At 43.0% G+C, this 21,633-nt stretch overlaps 1 protein-coding gene across 1 annotated transcript in view; it reads left to right on the plus strand.

The window, feature by feature from the left end:
• The window catches only part of LOC147677660 (uncharacterized), a 160,844-nt gene that overhangs the window by 128,010 nt on the left and 11,201 nt on the right, over positions 1-21,633 (plus strand). The window contains exon 8 of the mRNA XM_086945572.1: positions 20,756-20,946. Coding sequence (XP_086801698.1) covers positions 20,756-20,946 — 191 coding nt within the window. The remainder of the gene's footprint in view (positions 1-20,755; positions 20,947-21,633) is intronic.

A 21,633-nucleotide genomic window follows, 5' to 3' on the forward strand; every position in this document is an offset into this window, starting at 1 on the left:
ATTATATAAACAAACAAGGAGGAACGAAGTCTCTCACCCTGTCGTTGGAAGCTCAAGAAATGTGGGAATGGGCAATACTCCATGGCATATCCCTCAGAGCAGAACATGTACTAGGTATTCAGAACTCTCTAGCCGACAACCGCAGCAGGACTTTCACGAGCTGTCACGAATGGGAACTCGAGCAACAACAAGTGGACAAGATCTTTCAAACATGGGGAACACCAACACTGGAGCTTTTTGCCACGCAACAGAACCGCAAATGCCTGTTTTACGCCAGCAGGTTCTCTCAACAGGGATCAAGGGGAAATGCCCTTTTGATGAGATGGTCCGGGATTTTTGCATACGCTTATCCTCCGATCCCTCTCATTCCGAGAGTACTTCAAAAGATGAAGAGGGAGCATTGCACTCTCATCCTCATTGCTCCCCGTTGGCCAAGACAGTATTGGTTTCAGGAACTTCTTCTACTCTCTCAGCAGTTCCCACTTCGTCTCAAACCGACAGTGTCCATGTTAACAAGGGAAGGGGGCCAGATCCGCCATCCGGATCCTCAGTCGCTGCACTTGCACGCCTGGCTCCTGACTTCCTAGAGTTCAAGGATCTTAACATCTCCTCAGACTGCAGGGCGATCTTATCACAAGCCCGTGCGCAAAGTACCATCAGGACATATCGTTTTAAGTGGAAACGGTTCTGTTCTTGGTGTGGAGAAAATAATGTTCATCCACTCCAAGCTCCACCTGAGGACATCCTTCCTTATCTGCTGTCCTTAGCTAGAACAGGATTGGTTTTCTCGTCCATTAAAGTACATCTGGCGGCAATATCCAGATTCAGAAAGTGTTCCAACAAACCATCTTTATGTTCATCATCCTTGATCAAACAATTCCTTTAATGGCTCTTCCGAGCTTTTCCTCCAGTTTGGCCTCCTCCTCCTGAATGGGATCTTAATATTGTGTTGTCCCAACTTCTGAAAAGGCCCTTTGAACCTATTCATAAAGCGGAGCTGAAGTTTTTAACTTGGAAAGTGGCGATTTTACTGGCTCTCACCTCTGCCCGCAGAGTCAGTGAGATACAGGCCTTCACAATTGCACATCCATTCTTGCAATTTTCTAGAGACTTTGTGACGCTTAGGACCAACCCAAGATTCATTCCAAAGGTGCCGACCCAATTTTACATCAATCAGCCTGTCAAGCTCGAAACTTTTTTCCCGGATCCTAAAACTCCGACGGAGAAAGTTTTACATTCCCTAGATGTGAAACGGTGTTTAAAGTTTTATCTTCAAAAAACAAAGGACATACGCAAATCTAATCAACTTTTTGTTGCTTATGGTCAAGCCACCTTGGGTCAGGCTGTAACAAAGGCAACTATAGCTAGATGGTTGTCATCTACCATTCTCTTCTGTCATGACAAAGCTAACAAACCTTTGACAAGAAAGGTTAAAGCGCATTCCACCAGAACAATGTCAGCGTCCACGGCCCTCTTCGCTGGAGTGACGCTGGAGAACATTTGCCGAGCTGCTACGTGGAAAAATGTGCACACTTTTACAAAGCACTACTGTCTACAGTCGGCAACTCATGATGATACAGCAGTTGGGGAAGCGGTGCTGCAGCATCTTCTTCACTAAGGTTAGACTCTTTATAGTCTTTTCTTCTTTATTTGACTGTTTTAAGCATATGTATTGCATTATGATGTTTTATTCTTTTCTAACGCTGTCCTAATCTGTGATGTACTTTATGAAGTTTTTTGATGCATATGTTATGTAAACAAGTTTGTGCTCTATAACCTTCCAGGTTGTGTGGGGGTGTATACGATTTATTTTGTCTCCCACCTTCCTCTAACGACAGACATGATGTCACTGCTTGCTACTCTGATTCAAGCATGTGAATCTATGAAAGATACCCCAATACTGGATAAGAAAACAAGTTACTTCCCTGTAACTACGGTTATCCAGTATTGGTATCTTTCATAGATTCACATGCACCCAACCTCCTCCCCGGCAGGGCAGTTCTATTTTATGGATACTTATTCTCACGTGTGCTGGGAAAATCTGAGGAGAACATCCTGGGCTGGGAAGGTTCTAGAGGGTGAGGACAGCTGATTGGCTGAGGATACTATTTCAGGTCTTTTTACATAATGAGGTAGATAGGCTGCTAAGTTTTGGTCCTAGCTAGGCCTTCAGGCTTTCCAGCCTACTACAAGAAAGTTTTTAGGCACTGCTATTGTATATATTTTTACTGTGGGACCTCCGCCTCGACGACGGGGAATGATTCAGGCATGTGAATCTATGAAAGATACCAATACTGGATAACTGTAGTTACAGGTAAGTAACTTGTTTTCATTTTTTTAACACATCACAATCAAAACATTTTAAAGTCACTACATATATTGTACTTTTGAAAGGTCTTTCAGCCACATTTGAATTTGGCACACTTACTTATTCCTTTAAAAGGGACCAATTCGTAAGGTGTGCCTTACTAAATGGTCCCTCATTGCAGAATCAGTAAGTATGCCTAATTCAAATGTGGCTGAAAAACTTTTTAAAACTGCTATATTAATAGAGGAGTGAAGCAAGGTTGTGTACTCACATCTATCCAGTTCTCACTCTATATTATTGATGTCATTGATCATCTTAACAAGTGCAGTCATGACTCCCTGGAGCTATGCGGGACCCCAGTAGCAGTGCTACTTTCGCGGACGATACCATTCTGGTCTCACAAACGCCTAGGAGTCTCCAAAATTTACTAGACAGCTTCAACACGTATTGTATTGGAAATGGACTGGAAATATATACCAGTAAGACAAAATACATGTCTATAAAACCTCATAGGATCTTTAGGCGAAACATCACAGTTAGCCAATAGAACTTGAAGCATGCATCAAACTTTAATTATTTGGGTATAACAATTGATTCCAGGCTATTGTGGAATCCCCAAATAAATGAAACAAAAATGGTTCTCGCACACGGCATAAGGGCAGTCTCTAATAGATACAATACGTCCACAACTAAAACGATTACACCTGCCCAAGAGTTTTACACACATAAAGCTCGGGCAGCAGCTCTATACTGGGCTGAGTTGTGGGGCATAGATTTCCTAAAACAGCTTGCCCTTGGCGAGAACAAATTTATGAGAGGACTATTAGATTTACTGGCAGTGATACCATTAATACCAATGTACCATGATCTAAATTTCAGGCAGATGGAACCCGTTGCAATTTTGAGACATATGCTACTGGATACAGTACTCGACACAGGAATCGGTTCATTACAAAGATGGCATCGAAAGTAATGGAACTGGATAGAGAGCTATCCTTCCCTTGGCTACGCCATGGCATGGCATGGCATGGTTCACTAAACTTGGCCTAAACTGTTATTTGAGTGAGCCGCAAGCACTTTCACAAAGCTCCAAGAAACATCTAAAGCAAATATATTGGGAATTTTGAACACTCTACACAACATTTCAAGCTTAGGGAGATTCACAGTGAAATTTCTTGCAGTTAAGCCAAGCCCACCGTTTCGATGAATTCCTAAATACTATCCAACCCCATATGACAAAAATACTGTATTTGACATTTTGCTATGATATTTTGAAAAATGAACGTCTACACTACAAAATGGAAGGAATGTAACAAATCTGATGATGAATGTACTTGCACTCTATTCACTTTAGGACATACAGAAAGCATTGTACACATATTGTTCTTTTACACGGCCTATGATAAGATCAGGAAGAAATGGATTCGCCCACTTTGCCAAAAACTGAGCTTTAGAAAGTATCAAGAAGCTTCAAGAGTATTGAAATGTGACAGAACACATTACATAATTTTCAGTCTGAGTAGATATTTACTAGCAGCTAGATTGGCACGAGGAAAAATGGGTTTGAAATTTTAATAATACTAATCTGTTATTTATTGGTTTTAATTGAATTATGAACTCTATTGACTCCAGTTGAGTGTTACAATAATCATTGCTCGCACTGTACTGTTTCTTTGGACAAAATGCACATTTTATGCAAACTTTTATTGGTTTTTAACAAAATAAAATATTGACCAATAAGGTGTGTCAACGATCAGAAGGTACAAGAGAAACCTTTATCATTGAATCGAAGTCTTTCTGAGGCCATCAATATCGGGAAAAGTATTGGACAGACAGCCTTATGTATTAAAGAGATGAAAGTAACTTCTGACCCACAGAAAGACAATGGAGAGGTTTATGAGGTTGAGGAAGCGTGCAGAGTAAAGGGTGTACAATTACAACACAACCAACCTAACAATAGTGGTAAATGGAAATGGTTTAAATGTGGCAACAGAAATCATTCAGCGAATAACCCAAAATGTGTGGCAAGAGGAGTAATTTGCTGGGAGTGCAATAAAAGAGGCCACTTTGCTAAAGTGTGTAAGGAAGTAGGAATACAATTACATTTGATCAAATCAGAGGAGTGAGGAGGGAGATCGTAAATATTTTTCAAGTGAATTCTTCTGAAAATGATGTGAAATCTGTTTACCTCACAGGTGACATATTGATGAATAGAGTAAAGTTGAAGGTGTTTGCAGATCCGAGTCTCCCCATCCACTCCTATTGATAGCAACCATAAAATGCTCATATTCCTTCAAACAAAGATGAAGTCAAATAATTTTTGGGTTTGGCAGATTACATGTCCAAATTTGTTTAAAAAAATGTGTTGACCAAGTCCAACCCACAAGGGCATTATTAAAGAAGGCTACTATCTTTGAATGGAATGTGGAACAGAAAAAAATAATTTGAAAAAAATCAAAATGCCACTGTTCATGGCCCCAGTATAGGTAATTTTAATATTAATTTGAAGACAGTTGACCGCTGATGCTAGTAATAGGGGTTTAGGAGCTACACTGTGCTGTGCAAATTAAGGGCGGGGCTGAAAAAAGTATTGATTTTGCCTCAAGGTCATTACAAGGTGGTGAATTTAACTACTCCACTGTGGAAAAATAGCCATTGGACTGCTTTTGGGCGTTACACCATTTTAAATTCTATTCATAGGGTCTACCATTCCACCTAAGAGCTTATCATAAACCTTTGTTTCAGTATTCTCAACAAAGGATGTAGAAAAAGCAACTCCACAAATATCCAAATGGATTTTAGGTCAAACATCCGGAACAACGAGGCCAGAGCCACGAGTTCCGGAAGCCTGCATGCCGAACAACGATTTGACTGAACAACGACTTTGCCTTAACCACGCATGTGCATGGTTAAGGCAAAGTTGGTCTAGTGTTTGGGATGGGTGGGGAGAGAGAAGCGTCGGAAAGCGAACTGGACAGGTAAGAGGGGTTTCAGGGTAGTTTTCACGGGGTGAGGGTGTTCGGAGTAGTTTTTAGGGGGTGGGTGGGTCCGGGGTAGATTTTAAGGGTGATGTGGTTCAGGGTAGTTTTTAGGAGGTGTGGGGGTTTGGGGTCGTTTTTAGGGGCTGGGAGGGATTCAGAGTAGTTTCAAGTTTATTTCAAGTTTATTTATTTATGATGACGGAACTCTTAAGAGATCCACATAACAGTTTATCAGAAAAGAAAAACGGCTATAGTTACATAAATGGATGTAAATATTAATACAATGTTAAAAAACATTTAAAGAAAGAAAACAATTTAAAACAAAACATTTCATTTGGGGGATCAAACATGGCTACAATAAAATCATACGCGGTGAAAATTCCCAACTGAAAACACAAAGGTTTTAACCATTTGCGCCTGTATACCATAAGGGCTGGACAAACAAAAACAACATGGTATAAATCCTGGGAATTTAGTTTACAAAAATCACAAATATCAATACCGCCATGCCATTTTGACAAAAGGCAGTTCAATGGAAGTAAATCATATCTTAACAAAAGAATAAATCGCCTAACTGCATGGGGAAGATTCCAACCTAAGTATGGCTGAAGTTTTTTAATTTCACACAAGTTGCCATAAGGAAACATTCCTCGCTTGTCTTTACGAGTCCTACTATCTACTCTAAAGCTCAACTCCCAAGACGTGGTCTTTAAGGATAACTTTAATTGGGCAGTTGATGATGAGAAAAAACTTTGTTCATCTAACTGTAATAGAATGATTGCCTGTCTGAAGTTCCTTACGATGGAGGAATGGACATTATAGGTGCCCAGTAACTCATTCTTTATTTGGAACCTCAGAGTGCCTGGCTTTCCTTCAGCTATATTAAAAACCCAACGCGCCACACTCGCGACTGCCTGAGACCATGCACTGCGCAGGCCAAATTCTTGTCTTAACGAAGACGTAGAACTTGCAGTATTTACTGAGGCTAGATTACGTAAAATGCTTCCCTCAATAGAATCTAAAAATTTCCAGCACGCCATATCCACTATTTCCAATCCGTAGATTAGGGATGCGGGAATTTTTGCCCGATAAACCTCGAGCAATATAGAGAAGTGCCTCCTACCTGTTGCTTTATATAAAGAAATGAGACTCTTCCCTTGAGCAAGAGCTTTCCTACTACTGTTCTCAATGTGGGATTTTTTGGATAGATTGCTCGTGACTATCTTCCCGAGAAAGGGATAGGATTTAACTACTTCTAGTCTTTCACCCCCAACGGACCAGTAATAATCATCGTATTTAGGTTTTCTCCTTCCACAGAAGCACATTATTTTGCTTTTTGAACTATTAATTTTAAAAAAATGAGATTCTGAGTAGGAGTTCAAAGCTTTTAGACGATGATTCAATCCCTTTGGGGTGAGATCCAGAATTAAGATATCATCAGCATACATTAAGCATGCGATGGGTGATCCCCCTAATAAAGGTGCAATACCATTGCTAATGGATAATATGACTTTGGGAAGATCAGCAATGTATAAGGAGAATAAAAAGGGCGCCAATAGGCAGCCCTGTTTAAGCCCATTATTTGTAGGTATTATCCTAGAAAGTCCTCTCTCACCACCCATTAAAACTCTGCACCAGGTGTCTGTGTGAAGAGCGATAACTAATTTCAGTAAGCTGGGGGGCATCCCTAACTTTGTTAACTTACTCCAAAGCAAAACTCTGTCCACTTTGTCAAAGGCCGTAGAGAAGTCGATAAAAGCTCCATAAATACCTCCTCTACGGACTGTGACGTATTTTTCAACCAAAATTTGTAGAGCGGTAAGATTATCCAGGGTACCGTGTTGTTTTCTGAAACCGGTCTGCTCTAGTGGGAGAATTGCGAACATAGTCACCCAGTCATTTATGGAGTTCAATAAACATTTGGTGAAAACCTTGCCTATGGCATCTAGGAGTGCTATTTGTCTATAATTTTGGGGTAAATCCCTAACGCCCTTTTTGTAAATAGGGATTAACAAACTCCCTTTCCAAGAATATGGGACGATGCCATTGGTATAGCAAGCTTTAAAGACTGGATATAAAATTTTTCCCCATAGGGTACTATGGGCTTTCAATACTGAAATTGGTATTTCATCTGGTCCTAGTGCACCAGACGAGCGAAGAGTTTTAATTGCATCGGCAATTTCTAATTCAGAAGGAGGATCGTAAGGGAATAAGTCTTCCTGCAATTTATTAGAGTCAAACTCCTCACCATTACTGCTGTATAAACTCTGAACAACATCTACCCAGGTTTGCTCATTTATTGATATAGGGGAAGGTCTGGATCTTACCCCACATCCCTCCCCGATCAGTGACCAAAAGGTCTTAGATTGGCCACTCTTAACTGCTTCACGAAGTTTACACCAAAGCGCATCTTCTTTCTCACGTTTTAGTCTAACCTTCAACCTATTTCTTCTTCGCCTCAGAAGTAAAATTTTTTGTCTACGGTCTAAAGTGGGCAAAAGATATTGGGCCCTGACCAGTTTGTTTATTTCTCTATTTAGATTACGAAGATCAAAGGGAATTTTGGGCGTTTTCTTAACAGAAAAAGGCTTTCGGGCTTTTAGTTTTAAGGTTTGCAGGAATGACATAAAGCAACGTAGCTCTCTGCCTTCCCATACGGTTATGTTATCTACCGTATGTTCTAATAAATTGGTCAGGTTTTTAATAGTCCCGGAGTTCCAGTGACACTTCCTTTTTTTAATATTGAAATTCAAAAGATCATCCCCAATCTTCCATAAATCTCTTTGAGAAGATGATACGTTTAATTTTACCATTAAAACATTATGATCACTAAGATCTGTAACTAATACTGCCAAATCCTTCAGAGAGCTAAAAAAAGTGCTATCGACTATTACATAGTCCAAAATTGAACCACCATTCCCTGATTTATGTGTTAGGTGGGCAGGGCTATCTGAAGGAAATCTTCCATTGGCTATGATACAATCTGCCTCGATTAAACTCTCCAGGATTAATTTCCCTCTTTTATTTGTTTTTATATTCTTTGGGAATATAGCCTTAGGTATCTGGAACATTTCCTCCTTTACTTTATTTCTAAATAACTCTAATGCTCCGTTGGATATTTTACCATTTAAGTCACCCACCAAAATAATATAGGGGGGGGGACTGGATTCCTGTGAATTGAGTATAAAGGAACAGATCTTTCTAATTCCGCTATTGTGACTTAGGTCAGGCGGTACATAAGCATTTATTATTATGACTGATTTATTGGAGCCATCATTAACAAGATTTGTTAAGGTGATCGCCTGAAATAGTTTATTCGGATCAATAAAGTGGGTATAGTTCCATTTAACTTTGTTTGATAACAAACAAGCTAACCCACCTTTCGCTCGACCTCTTACAGAAGGAGTGGCATTACTGTCCAACACATAATAGTCTTTCACAGCCGGTAAAGCCCCTATCATCCAGGTTTCCTGTAAGCAGATGATATCTGCATCTAAAGAGTTTAAAAATAACAACTTTTCCGAACTCTGGGTTAATCCAGCAATGTTCCATGATATTATTTTTAGGTTATCGCTAAAAATCTGAATTTATTCTAGATGTAAGACCAGATTTATCTGAGAGAATAGCGGCTAGCCAACTCCACTCGAAATCTGCGTCTTTTACCCTAACTTGTTTTATCGGAAGCGGGTTATTAACTGTCACCTGCCGCTTATTTTTTAATATACGTATTTTCAACTCTTCAGTCTTAACTGGGAGACTGCCTGAGAGATATGCATTTGGACCCTGATTAGTTAACAACCTTTGGCAATTTTGGCCGTCTTTTTTGACAGGTATAAAAGGATCGACATCGATTCCTCTTATTTGAAATTCTTCTACCCACTGTAAAATGTGATTTAGTACCAATTTAGAGTAGAATTTTACACGTGCTATCTTTCCATTTTTCGAATTTATTAGTGTTATAACATCTATGTCTACCGATTGTATCAGTTTTAAACTCTCTATTTCCTGAAAACACTTAACTAAAGCGGATCTATTTAAAATAAGATCTGGATCAAAGATGGGAATAAAATCAAGAAAGAGAGTATCTACATTTTCACTTGTCTTGGTGCCTGTGTTAGATGTGGTTTCAGTTGCAACTACTTGTGAAAATGGGATAGCCAAGGGATTAAGAGTCACTCTTGGAATTAAATCAAGGGCGGGTATTAAATTTTGATCATGTAAAGAAGTACGCTGAGCATCAGGATATTGCTGATTTATATGGCAAAATAATTCTTGTTGTACTACTGTGGAAATCACCTTTGGACTTACCACTTGTTCATGAGATAAGTTAGGATCCAAATCCACAAGATTGGAATCATTCACTGGAGAATCTTTATCATTTTCAAAAATAATTTTCCGTTGCCTCTTTTTGTAAAATCTACGATTTGGTTTTCTTTTTTTACATCGTTGTTTTTTTGATACTATTATTTCGGATTTGTTCTCTTCTAATAGAGAAACTTTATCCGATAAGGCCGGTTGATTTGGTGTTTCTTTAATAGTTTGGGGGAAAAAAATGGGAAAAATGGGGGGTAAGGTATTAGACTCCATGGATGGAGATAACTTAATCTCTTGACTAATAGGAACAGCACAATTGTTTTTAATTGGGATCTCGTTCCCTTGGGTAAGAGATGGAATCGGAACTATATAGTCCGTATTTATCTTATACATGGGAGCGGACTTGGTAGATAGATCACTAGTTATTTTATCCTTTATTTCATTATGTTCTTCCTTAGTTAAATTTTTTGGAGAAGTTATTATTTTTGGGTAAGAAGTATCTTTTAATCCTGTATGATTACTCAAGAGGGCCTTTAGGATCAAGGTTACCGTATCAAATACGTTATCTGACCCATTGACTAGTTTTTCCAAAAGCGTTAATATAGATGAAATAAGGCGCTCTAGAGTAGTTAAAGAATCAGAGATTACATTATTTTCTCGTACATATAAATTTTGACGTTCATTATCTTGGAGTTGATTTTGGGAAGGGCTAACGAGAAAGTTCATTTCAGGGGTGGAAAAGTCAGAATTTTTTGAGGGTGTGCTACTAAAGAGATGTAACACAGGAGTGGCCATAGTATCCTGTCGAGAGATAAGATTCTGAATTAATACTCTCTGGGGCTCAAGATCAGGGAGGGTATAGTCCTCTAGAGGGATATGCAGTGGGGTAGACGAACTAGGACACCTTTTTTGATCGTTGTTTAAAACGAGGGAGGAGTTATGAACTATAGCTATTACTGGGGAACCTTGATCTACCACTTTTGTTGCCGTATTTTGGGCTTCAGGAATGAAAACTGTATCATGTTCTTGGTTCTTATGAATTAAAACATCGGAATGAAGAGGGGCGGTAACACCCAGTAAAGCACTATCTCTTCTATTAATATGGGGATCTTGGATCTGTTCTTTAGTGCTAATAATAGTATCCTCGATAAGGACCTCTTCTCGATCCACTTTATCTTTACCCTTATCCCATAAAGAATATAATTGGCATGTACTCTTTACTTGTAGAGCTGGGCCATTTCTATTTCGCAAAGGGTTGGATTTTGTTTTAGTACAAGCTCTACCAACTACCACTCGCCCGGATCTTAATTTCTTAGTAGTCATTTTGTAAGAGAGGGGAGTGGACAACTGTGGATCACGATAGAGTCCAATGAATTAGCATCAATAAAAGAGATACTGGATACTACCACAATCTGGACAAATGGGAAACTAAAGGGATGTGGCCCAGCCCAGCCTCTATCTGTCTCTGTCGGTCACAGTCGGTCCCGCCCTTGTCCCGGGCTTCTCCCGGCGCCCTCCCGCGCGCTCCCGCGTAGCGGGGCTCTTCAATTACAGATAAGCCAACTGAACTGTAGGGGGAGGAGGGAGGAGCCGGCAGGGAGAGCGCCCCAGCTGGTCCCAATTGGGGGTAGTTGCTGGCGCTCCTGGAACAGGTAGTCCTGCGCCAGCAACGTGCTCGCAGCCCTGCTGGTTCCACTCCCTCGTAAAAACTTGCAGTCCGCCTTCCAGTAGAGGTTGAAAGGCTGAGTCCTGTGAAGCAATCAGGAACAGCAAGAGCGACCAGGTAGACAGAATCCGAAGGTAGGCTGAGGCAAAGAGTTTTTCAGTGCGCCTAGAGCGAGGGAGGAGCCGGCAGGGAGAGCGCCCCAGCTGGTCCCAATTGGGGGTAGTTGCTGGCGCTCCTGGGACAGGTAGTCCTGCGCCAGCAACGTGCTCGCAGCCCTGCTGGTTCCACTCCCTCGTAAAAACTTGCAGTCCGCCTTCCAGTAGAGGTTGAAAGGCTGAGTCCTGTGAAGCAATCAGGAACAGCAACAGCGACCAGGTAGACAGAATCCGAAGGTAGGCTGAGGCAAAGAGTTTTTCAGTGCGCCTAGAGCGAGGGAGGAGCCGGCAGGGAGAGCGCCCCAGCTGGTCCCAATTGGGGGTGGTTGCTGGCGCTCCTGGGACAGGTAGTCCTGCGCCAGCAACGTGCTCGCAGCCCTGCTGGTTCCACTCCCTCGTAAAAACTTGCAGTCCGCCTTCCAGTAGAGGTTGAAAGGCTGAGTCCTGTGAAGCAATCAGGAACAGCAACAGCGACCAGGTAGACAGAATCCGAAGGTAGGCTGAGGCAAAGAGTTTTTCAGTGCGCCTAGAGCGAGGGAGGAGCCGGCAGGGAGAGCGCCCCAGCTGGTCCCAATTGGGGGTGGTTGCTGGCGCTCCTGGGACAGGTAGTCCTGCGCCAGCAACGTGCTCGCAGCCCTGCTGGTTCCACTCCCTCGTAAAAACTTGCAGTCCGCCTTCCAGTAGAGGTTGAAAGGCTGAGTCCTGTGAAGCAATCAGGAACAGCAACAGCGACCAGGTAGACAGAATCCGAAGGTAGGCTGAGGCAAAGAGTTTTTCAGTGCGCCTAGAGCGAGGGAGGAGCCGGCAGGGAGAGCGCCCCAGCTGGTCCCAATTGGGGGTGGTTGCTGGCGCTCCTGGGACAGGTAGTCCTGCGCCAGCAACGTGCTCGCAGCCCTGCTGGTTCCACTCCCTCGTAAAAACTTGCAGTCCGCCTTCCAGTAGAGGTTGAAAGGCTGAGTCCTGTGAAGCAATCAGGAACAGCAACAGCGACCAGAGTAGTTTTTAGGGGGTGGGGGGATTTGGAGTAGGTTTTTAGGGGTGGGGGTGTTCAGGGTAGTTTATAGAGGGTGGGTGGGTTCGGAGTCGTTTTTAGGGGATGGGGGTTTGGGGTCATTTTTAGGGTGTAGGAGGGGATCGGGGTAGGTTTTAGGTGTGGGGTGCAGGGTAGTATTTATGATGTTGGGAGGTGTATTGAGAGTTCAGGAGAAGAAAGAGGGTGTGGTAACCCTAGCCACGGATAGCCGTTTAACATGCATGCCTTTACAACGAAAATTTGTTGTAAAGGAATGCGTGGTAAAGCAATATGTGGTAAAGAAGCAGTCGTTGTAGAGACCGTGTTGTAAAGGTAGGCGGGGTAGAGGAACTCGTTCCGACATAGAACCAGATTTTAGGGTTACAAGCATTTCATTTCAAAAATTGGAATATGTTCCAGGAGAGAAGGATTTTGCAACAGATTTCTTATCTAGAATGCCCATACAACAAAAGAATGGGGACATACCAGATCAATGTGACCCTTTATTATCCATTTCTGTTTCTGCCATCAAGAAAGAGGAATGGTTGAATTAAATGTCAACGTGTAAAGTACTGACTTCAGTTAAAGAGAATATAGTAGAGGGATGGCCAGAAAGATGCAATGTTTTACCTACAGATTTACAACATTTTTGAATATAAGAAATAATTTTTCTTTAGAATGTGGTCTTATCCTCAGAATGTAGTCTTATCCTCAGACTGGGAAAACGTGTACCTCCTTCTGGACTGAGGGAACATATTGTCGACTTAGCCCATGAAGGTCACCTAGGGAGGAGTTTGACCAAAAACAGAGAGCACACCATTGCTATCCCATCCTTGTTGCAATTGTTAAAAAAACAATGATTCAAAAATGTTACCAACATTCTAAGTTGAGCTCCTTTTAGATTCTAATTGTAGCTCACCACTCCTGGATGTGTGTGGGGGAAGAGAAACAGGGAAGGAGATGGAGAGGAGAAAGAGGAATAATGAGGGAGGGAAAGATTATAACAGCCACATTACTGGCTTTTTGATAGTGCCCAAATACAAATGGCATGACCAAGTAGCACTTTGTCGGTGAGGTAGTGCTTTTGAATACCATCACTGGCTGCAGTGGCAATTTGGCCTTGACCGGTATGCATAGTTGCCATGGGTAGGATGCACAGTTGCTTTAGAGATTATGGAAGGCCTTGGGCATTACTCATGGTGGGGTAGAGTGAGCCCTTGGTTGGATGCGGTTTAGTGCTGTGTGTGATGATTCTTAAGGTGTCTGTGAAAGGGCAACCCAACCCCCGACCCTTGACTTACATCCCACTCCGCCTCCGTGGTCTCCATTCTTCCTGGGTCCTTATGATGACGACAAGGGCTGGGAAAGGAAGCAGACAGTGAGAATGGACTGTCATTCAATTCTGCAGGACGAAGACACATCAAACCAGCAGTCAGGCCAATCACGAAGCGAGGGTGTGCTACAAAAGGCCCAATCAGAAATCAGAGAAAGAGGAGAAAAGGAGACGAAGAAACTGATGGGCAACAAGGAAGAAGTTGCCGCCAAGGAGGAAGATGCCAGCAAGGAGTTCACCATCAGGGAAACCGTCACTGAGAGGAAGACCGCCAATAGAGACATCGCTGAGGAAGAAATTACCAAGGAGGAAGCCACCGCCACCAAGAAAGCTGAAGCCAAGGGAATTCCGGATGTCTGGTGTGAAGAGTGGTGGTCCCTGGAGGAAGAGCAGGAGCCGCCGCAACTCTGGAGGGTTGCGGCAAGCGGCGTTACGTGATACTGGAAAAGGGTGACGGTTGGGAAGTCGGGTAGGGGGTTGGAGCAGTGGGTTGAGTGACAGAGTCTTGTACACTCACTTGTAAAAGGCCCCGGGTTCCAACTAAAATCCTCTTTATTTTTTCAATCACCTTTCCAATACTTTGTGTCACCCCGCCCCCCCGCTCCCCACCCCCCTTAAAGAGCACAACAGTGAACGTAAGGAAACTGATAAATAGGTCTTAAAGAGTGTATATATATATATATATATATATATATATATATATATATATATATCCAACAAAGAGTGCCCCACGGAGAAAGGCCACCACACACAATAGTTCGTCTTACTGTTTAATTGCAGTTTGCAGACAGGTTTTGAAACGGAGCAATGCAGCAACATTAATTCTTAGCCAGACGCGTTTCAGGACATAAATTCCCTTCCTCAGTGGCTGATGTAGAAACAGAGGGAAGCAGCAATCTCGCACTTATATTCATGAGCTTGCCCCAGTGGGCGTGGCCAATCGCTTGGCCTCCTGGTCTTTATAGTCTCATGACATTTTCCTCAAAGGAGCCCGCTCCTTACTGCTCCCAAATTAAAACATTCACATTGTCCTAGTGGGGCAGCGAGCATCCACTTCAAAATACTTGTCACCGCTTTTTAACTTCAATTCAGACCTGTGTCTCCAAATGCCATTACCGTTTGGCGCTGGCCTGGACCCGCTGAACGCAGTGGGCCTCTCTCCTAGCAGCTGGGCGTCGCTGCTCTAACAATCCAACAAAGAGTGCCCCACGGAGAAAGACCACCACACACAATAGTTCGTCTTACTGTTTAATTGCAGTTTGCAGACAGGTTTTGAAACAGAGCAATGCAGCAACATTAATTCTTAGCCAGACGCGTTTCAGGACATAAATTCCCTTCCTCAGTGGCTGAAGTGGATGCTCGCTGCCCCACTAGGACAATGTGAATGTTTTAATTTGGGAGCAGTAAGGAGCGGGCTCCTTTGAGGAAAATGTCAAGAGACTATAAAGACCAGGAGGCCAAGCGATTGGCCACGCCCACTGGGACAAGACTCATGAATATAAGTGTGACATTGCCGCTTCCCTCTGTTTCTACATCAGCCACTGAGGAAGGGAATGTATGTCCTGAAACGCGCCTGGCTAAGAATTAATGTTGCTGCATTGCTCCGTTTCAAAACCTGTTTGCAAACTGCAATTAAACAGTAAGACGAACTATTGTGTGTGGTGGCCTTTCTCCGTTGGGCACTCTTTGTTGGATTGTTAGAGCAGCGACGCCCAGCTGCTAGGAGAGAGGTCCACTGCGTTCAGCGGGTCCAGGCCAGCGCCAAACGGTAATGACATTTGGAGACACAGGTCAACAACCAGCTCGCCACCTTCCTCGAAGCCAACAAATCCCTCGACCCCTCACAATCTGGCTTCCGAGCAAAACACAGCACTGAGACCGCCCTCATCGCAGCAACAGACGACATTCGAACGCTACTAGACAATGGAGACACAGTCGCCCTCATCCTCCTCGACCTCTCCGCAGCCTTTGACACAGTCTGCCACAGCACCCTCCTACAACGCCTCTATAACATCGGAATCCAAGGAAAAGCACTTGAATGGATCACCTCGTTCCTCACCGGAAGAACCCAGAGAGTCCGCCTTCCTCCATTCAAGTCCGAGGCCTCTGAAGTCATCTGCGGCGTACCACAAGGATCCTCACTCAGTCCCACCCTCTTCAACGTATACATGAGCCCCCTCGCGGCCATCGCACGCCAACACAACCTCAACATCATCTCTTACGCGGACGACACTTAACTGATCCTCTCTCTCACCAATGACCCCAGCACCGCCAAAACTAACCTACACGAAGGAATGAAAGAAGTTGCCGAATGGATGAAACAAAGCTGTCTGAAACTGAACTCAGACAAAACAGAAGTCCTCATCTTAGGTACATCCCCCTCTGCATGGGACGACTCCTGGTGGCCGGATGCCCTCGGAAAAGCACCCATCCCGACAGACCACGCACGGAACCTAGGCGTCATCCTGGATTCGTCACTCTCAATGAACAGACAAGTCAGCGCCGTATCCTCTTCCTGCTTCAACATTCTTCGCATGCTCAGAAAAACATTTCGCTGGATCCCCTCCGATACTAGGAAAACAGTCACCCACGCTCTGGTCACGAGCCGACTGGACTACGGAAACACCCTCTACGCGGGTACTACCGCAAAACTCCAGAAGAAACTCCAACGAATCCAAAACGCCTCAGCCAGGCTCATATTAGACCTCCCACGAACACATCTCTGGTCACCTTAAAGACCTCCACTGGCTACCCGTCAATAAGAGGATCACTTTCCGACTGCTTACCCACGCACACAAATCACTCTACGACATAGGACCAGACTGCCTCAACTCACGACTATCCTTCTACACCCCCTCCCGCCAACTACGTTCTTCCAACCAAGCCCTCGCCATTGTACCTCGCATCAACAAGACCACCATGGGAGGCAGATCCTTTTCATACCTGGCTGCTAAAACATGGAACTCACTCCCCGCTTACCTTCGCCTTACCCAGAACCACCTAGTGTTCAGAAAGCAACTTAAAACGTGGATATTTGACAAGTAATCATCCTCCCCTTCCTAAGCGCCTTGAAACCCTCTGGGTATGTAGTGCGCTATACAAATCCTATGACTTGACTTGACTAGGTAAAAAGCGGTGACAAGTATTTTGAAGTGGATGCTTGCTGCCCCACTAGGACAATGTGAATGTTTTAATTTGGGAGCAGTAAGGAGCGGGCTCCTTTGAGGAAAATGTCAAGAGACTATAAAGACCAGGAGGCCAAGCAATTTGCCACGCCCACTGGTGCAAGACTCATGAATATAAGTGTGACATTGCCGCTTCCCTTTGTTTCTACATCAGCCACTGAGGAAGGGAATTTATGTCCTGAAACGCGTCTGGCTAAGAATGAATGTTGCTGCATTGCTCCGTTTCAAAACCTGTCTGCAAACTGCAATTAAACAGTAAGACGAACTATTGTGTGTGGTGGCCTTTCTCCGTGGGGCACTTTTTGTTGGATATATATATATATATATATATATATATATTTTTTTTTTTTTTTCCCTTTCATCTGCTCCTTCACTTTGGCACCGTTTCCTCAAAGTAGAAAAGAAGAAACATGAAGAAATGTCTGCTAATTTTACAAATTCCTAACGATATACATTGTAATCTTATTTCGGAAAATAGGTGATAGGTATGTAGGGGGCATTATTTTACCGAATCGGTAAAATTACCGAATCGGTAATTTTACCGATTCGGTAAAATAAAAAATCGGTAAATTTACCGAATCTGAGCCACCCAGATGTAGGTGGGACTCTTCAGAGTCCCAGAGGCCTTACCAAATCGGTATTTTACCATCAAATCCAATTTGATGGTAAAATACCGATTCCGGTGTGCATGCACATGTGTGCATGCACACCTATGCCATGTGACAGGCAGACCTGCCCTTAGGTCATGTATGCCTACCACAGGGCACCCAAGCCTGTTTTGGGGGTGCCAGAGGGTGTCAAAGTGACACCCCCTGCACCCTTGGGAAAATCGGTATGGACATGTAGGTATTCCAGATGTGCTGGAATACCGATTCAGATGATTTCGGTATTTACCGATTCGGTAAATACCGAATCGGTAATGCCCATTTTTTGGGCATTACCGATTCGGTATTTACCAAATCGGTAAATACCGAAATCATCCGAATCGGTATTCCAGCACATCTGGAATACCTACATGTCCACCCCATAGATTTACCGATTTTTAATTACCGAATCGGTAAAATTCGGTAATTAAAAATCGGTAAATCTATTTCACCTACATCTGTCCCTATGTGTTTAAATTAGTTGTAATAAGGTTACTATTTGCAGTACCTTTAGATTTTGCACTTCTCGCAAATAAAAGAGGAATGTGTTGGGAAACCGCCTAACTGTACCTTTTTGCACATATATGTGCACTGTTACTAGCACTTTTTCGCTGGTGGCAACATGACACACATTTATCGTGATATAGTATCCTTTAATTGAGCCACTTCTACTTTGGTACAGCACCAAAGACCAGTTAGGGAAAATGCCTGTTAATCAGGTGACTGCACATTACTCTTGTTTGCGCACAGCTCTGACTGAACAATGTGTACTAATTATTTGATGTGTGAAGGATTCTAATATACAGATCCATTGTAGGGATACTCCTTTCTCTCCTTAAGAAAAGCCACTTTTTACATATCTCTAAATCTACTAGTACTACACTGCATTTGCCCTGGTCTCTTCTAGATGCTCTTGGGTTGTGAATGGGCTGTGCACATATAAAGAATGGTAGTGGTTCAAATTTTGATTGAGAATTCTGTCCACAATGGTGGCAACGTGTCTATGCAGATAAGGATTTACATAAGTCTATATATTTGGGGGAAGATTAATTCTTGATTTTTGCACCGGAGGAAGAGACCATTAGTGCAGAAACGTGTCAGATGAGCAATCATATTCATGTCTCAGTCCATTTCAGGAAAAAATGAGGACATCTATACCTCATTTACAGTGAAGGATACTTCGCCACCTCCTCTCTCCCCTCTCTCAGCCATATGGTCAGCCTTTGACCCAATTAGCTGCGATACATCGCTTAATCTTCTGCAGCATATTAAATCTGGCTCCCCCTTAGATCTCCTCCCGGCTAAACAGTTCAAAGAATTGGCCCATCTACTCAACCCTTCACTAAATAGGCTTTGGAATGCCTCACTAGAGACCGGCATCTATCCGGATATATGGAAAACCGCCCTTATTCAACCCATTCTAAAAAAAAGATAACGCAGACCCCACCATTCTAAAAACTTTAGACCCATATCCTTTCTGCCTGCCCCAGCCAAGGTTCTTGAAAAGGAGGTACAAAAAAGACTTTCAAATTTCCTGGAAACTAACAAGCTGTTGCATGACACCCAGTCTGGTTTCAGAGCTGGCTACAGCACAGAGACCGCACTCCTGGAAGTTACAGAAACCATTCGAGAATCCATGGACAAGGGCTACTGTGCATTGTTGGTGATGCTCGACCTGTCAGCAGCGTTTGACACGGTGGCCTATAAGACTCTGCTTAACAGACTTAAACAGCTAGGGATTGCAGGGACAGTTTTAGCGTGGTTTCAGTCCTTCCTTGAAGGACGAGTCCAAAATATTAGACTACAACCATGTATTTCATCTTCCCGACCTCTGATCTGCGGAGTCCCCCAGATCTGAACTCTGGTGGTCCTCAGTACTTAATCCTCCCCCCTGTCCTGTCACCTCCGCTTGAAACCTGGGTTTCAAAATCGATAACACATCATCATGTAAATCTCAAATTGGACATGTCTCCTCTATCTGCTTCTTGAAACTTAAAGCACTGCGTAAATTTCTCCATCTTTTACCCATAGAGTGCAGAAAAACTATTGTACACGCCCTAGTTACATCACAACTGGGCTATGCTAATAGTCTATATTTGGGCCTACCTGACTATTTGTACAGGAAGCTGCAAACTATTCAGAATGGAGCAGCAAGGCTTATAAGAAACATCCCATTCAGGCACCATATTTCTCCCCACTTACGCAGCCTTCATTGGCTGCCAGTGAGAAGTCGTACAGAATTTAAAGCTCTCACTATTGCCTATAGAGCAATAAAGGGCAACGGCCCCAATACCTGAGGAAACGTATTCACACATCCCACCAGACAAGAAACCTCGGATCCAACCACCTGGAACTTCTCGTCACACCTCGTTTTTCCAAAGCCAGAACAGGTGGACGCTCCTTTTTAGTTAAAACAACCACCCTCTGAAATTCCCTACCCATACAAATCAGGAAGGCCCCCTCAGAACTCAGTTTCCGTAAGCTATTAAAAACATGGCTATTCAACCTCCCCTAGCTCTCACAAGTCACACATTGCTAACTGCTCCTATTCTCCTCTCCGCACAGCGCCGGGACACTCCCGTTGGGGGGTAGCCGCGCGCTCTATAAGATACTTTATTATTATTATTAATCATTATTCGATTGAATGCAAGCTTGAATGAAAACTGAATTTGAGCTGATTTTTGTCAGAATTAAAACGAGGAATCCTAAAAGCAGATTGAACGATTATTGGGTTCAAAGTAATATTTTTTAACTAAATATTATCAAAACGTGATCTTTGTGCTGTGTGAAGGTGTATGAAATATTTACGTGGTATCTTGTTTTGAGACATTATTAAGTAGTCCTAGCTCCAAAAAGAAGGACTATACATTGGACTGTCATAGACAAGCTGAAATAGAAACATAATATATATATATATATTTTTTTTTTTTAATGAAATACCATCACTGTTAATCCATGATACATTGCTGTACTTTTGTCATCTCCGAATAAGCTCCTTAGATTGCTAGGAGTGTTGTTCTTACTCCTGTTAACGTGCCTTCCATTGAGAATCTTATTTGATATACATTAATGTGCATTACATGATGAATGCTGGTTACATGCCAAGAAATCTTCTTCTATTAACTACCTTTCATGGAAATATTTTCCTTTCCTGTAGGTTTGGGGTGAGGTTCCCATGTGTTTCTGATGCCTATGACAAAGACCTCCGCAGCATGGCCATGCAGTGCGCTGAAGACCTGGGATACCAAGACTTTATCCGTGAAGGCGTTTACTGCATGGTGGGTGGACCCTCGTATGAGACCATCGCTGAATGCTGCATGTTAAAGGCACTAGGAGCTGATGCTGTGGGTGAGTGTTAAAAACTCCTTAAAACACCACATTGTATTAGGTCATCTCAGGATTTGGGAGTTCGCTTCATTTTGTGGATTAGCAGTATTTGGCTTGGCCTCTTTTAACAACAATAAATGAGTAGGGGCAGTTCCCTCGGGTTTACAGGACATTGCTTTCCTACAAAAATGAGATCAGTGCAAGCTAAGCGTCTTTCAGATCACTCTGCTATGCAGGCTCTTGCTCAAAGGCGGCCATTTTAAGGAGCTGTTCAAAGTCCTTGAGTGTTCCCAAAACCCTCGGTGGGATGTAGCTATCAATAGTGCAGTAGGTGCCGTAGCACCTCCGCCCAGTGGTCTTAGCAGACATCTGAACATCCACTTCAATCTATGGCTCTATTTTAATATCCAGCCATCAGACTTGGGCATTTTGCTTGTTAGCACTAGGATTTGTGCTCACTAACACTCCTTTAACACTCACAACACTGCAAATCGAAGTCTTCTTTTGGGATGGAAAGCATGACACACGCTGTAGGTAAAAACTGAAATATTTACAATAAACAACGTAGCCCAATTAACACAGCTTACAGTTAGTACACACAACCAAAACAGGATTATTGCCACGGAACGGCTGTCTAGGAATCTTGCTGACCTTTGTCGTGACTTTGAGACGGTATAGGGCCCAGTGTAACATTATCTCTTGTCTCCC

Source organism: Lissotriton vulgaris, chromosome 12 (assembly GCF_964263255.1).
Source record: "Lissotriton vulgaris chromosome 12, aLisVul1.2, whole genome shotgun sequence".
In the NCBI taxonomy this organism is placed as follows: Eukaryota; Metazoa; Chordata; class Amphibia; order Caudata; family Salamandridae; genus Lissotriton; species Lissotriton vulgaris.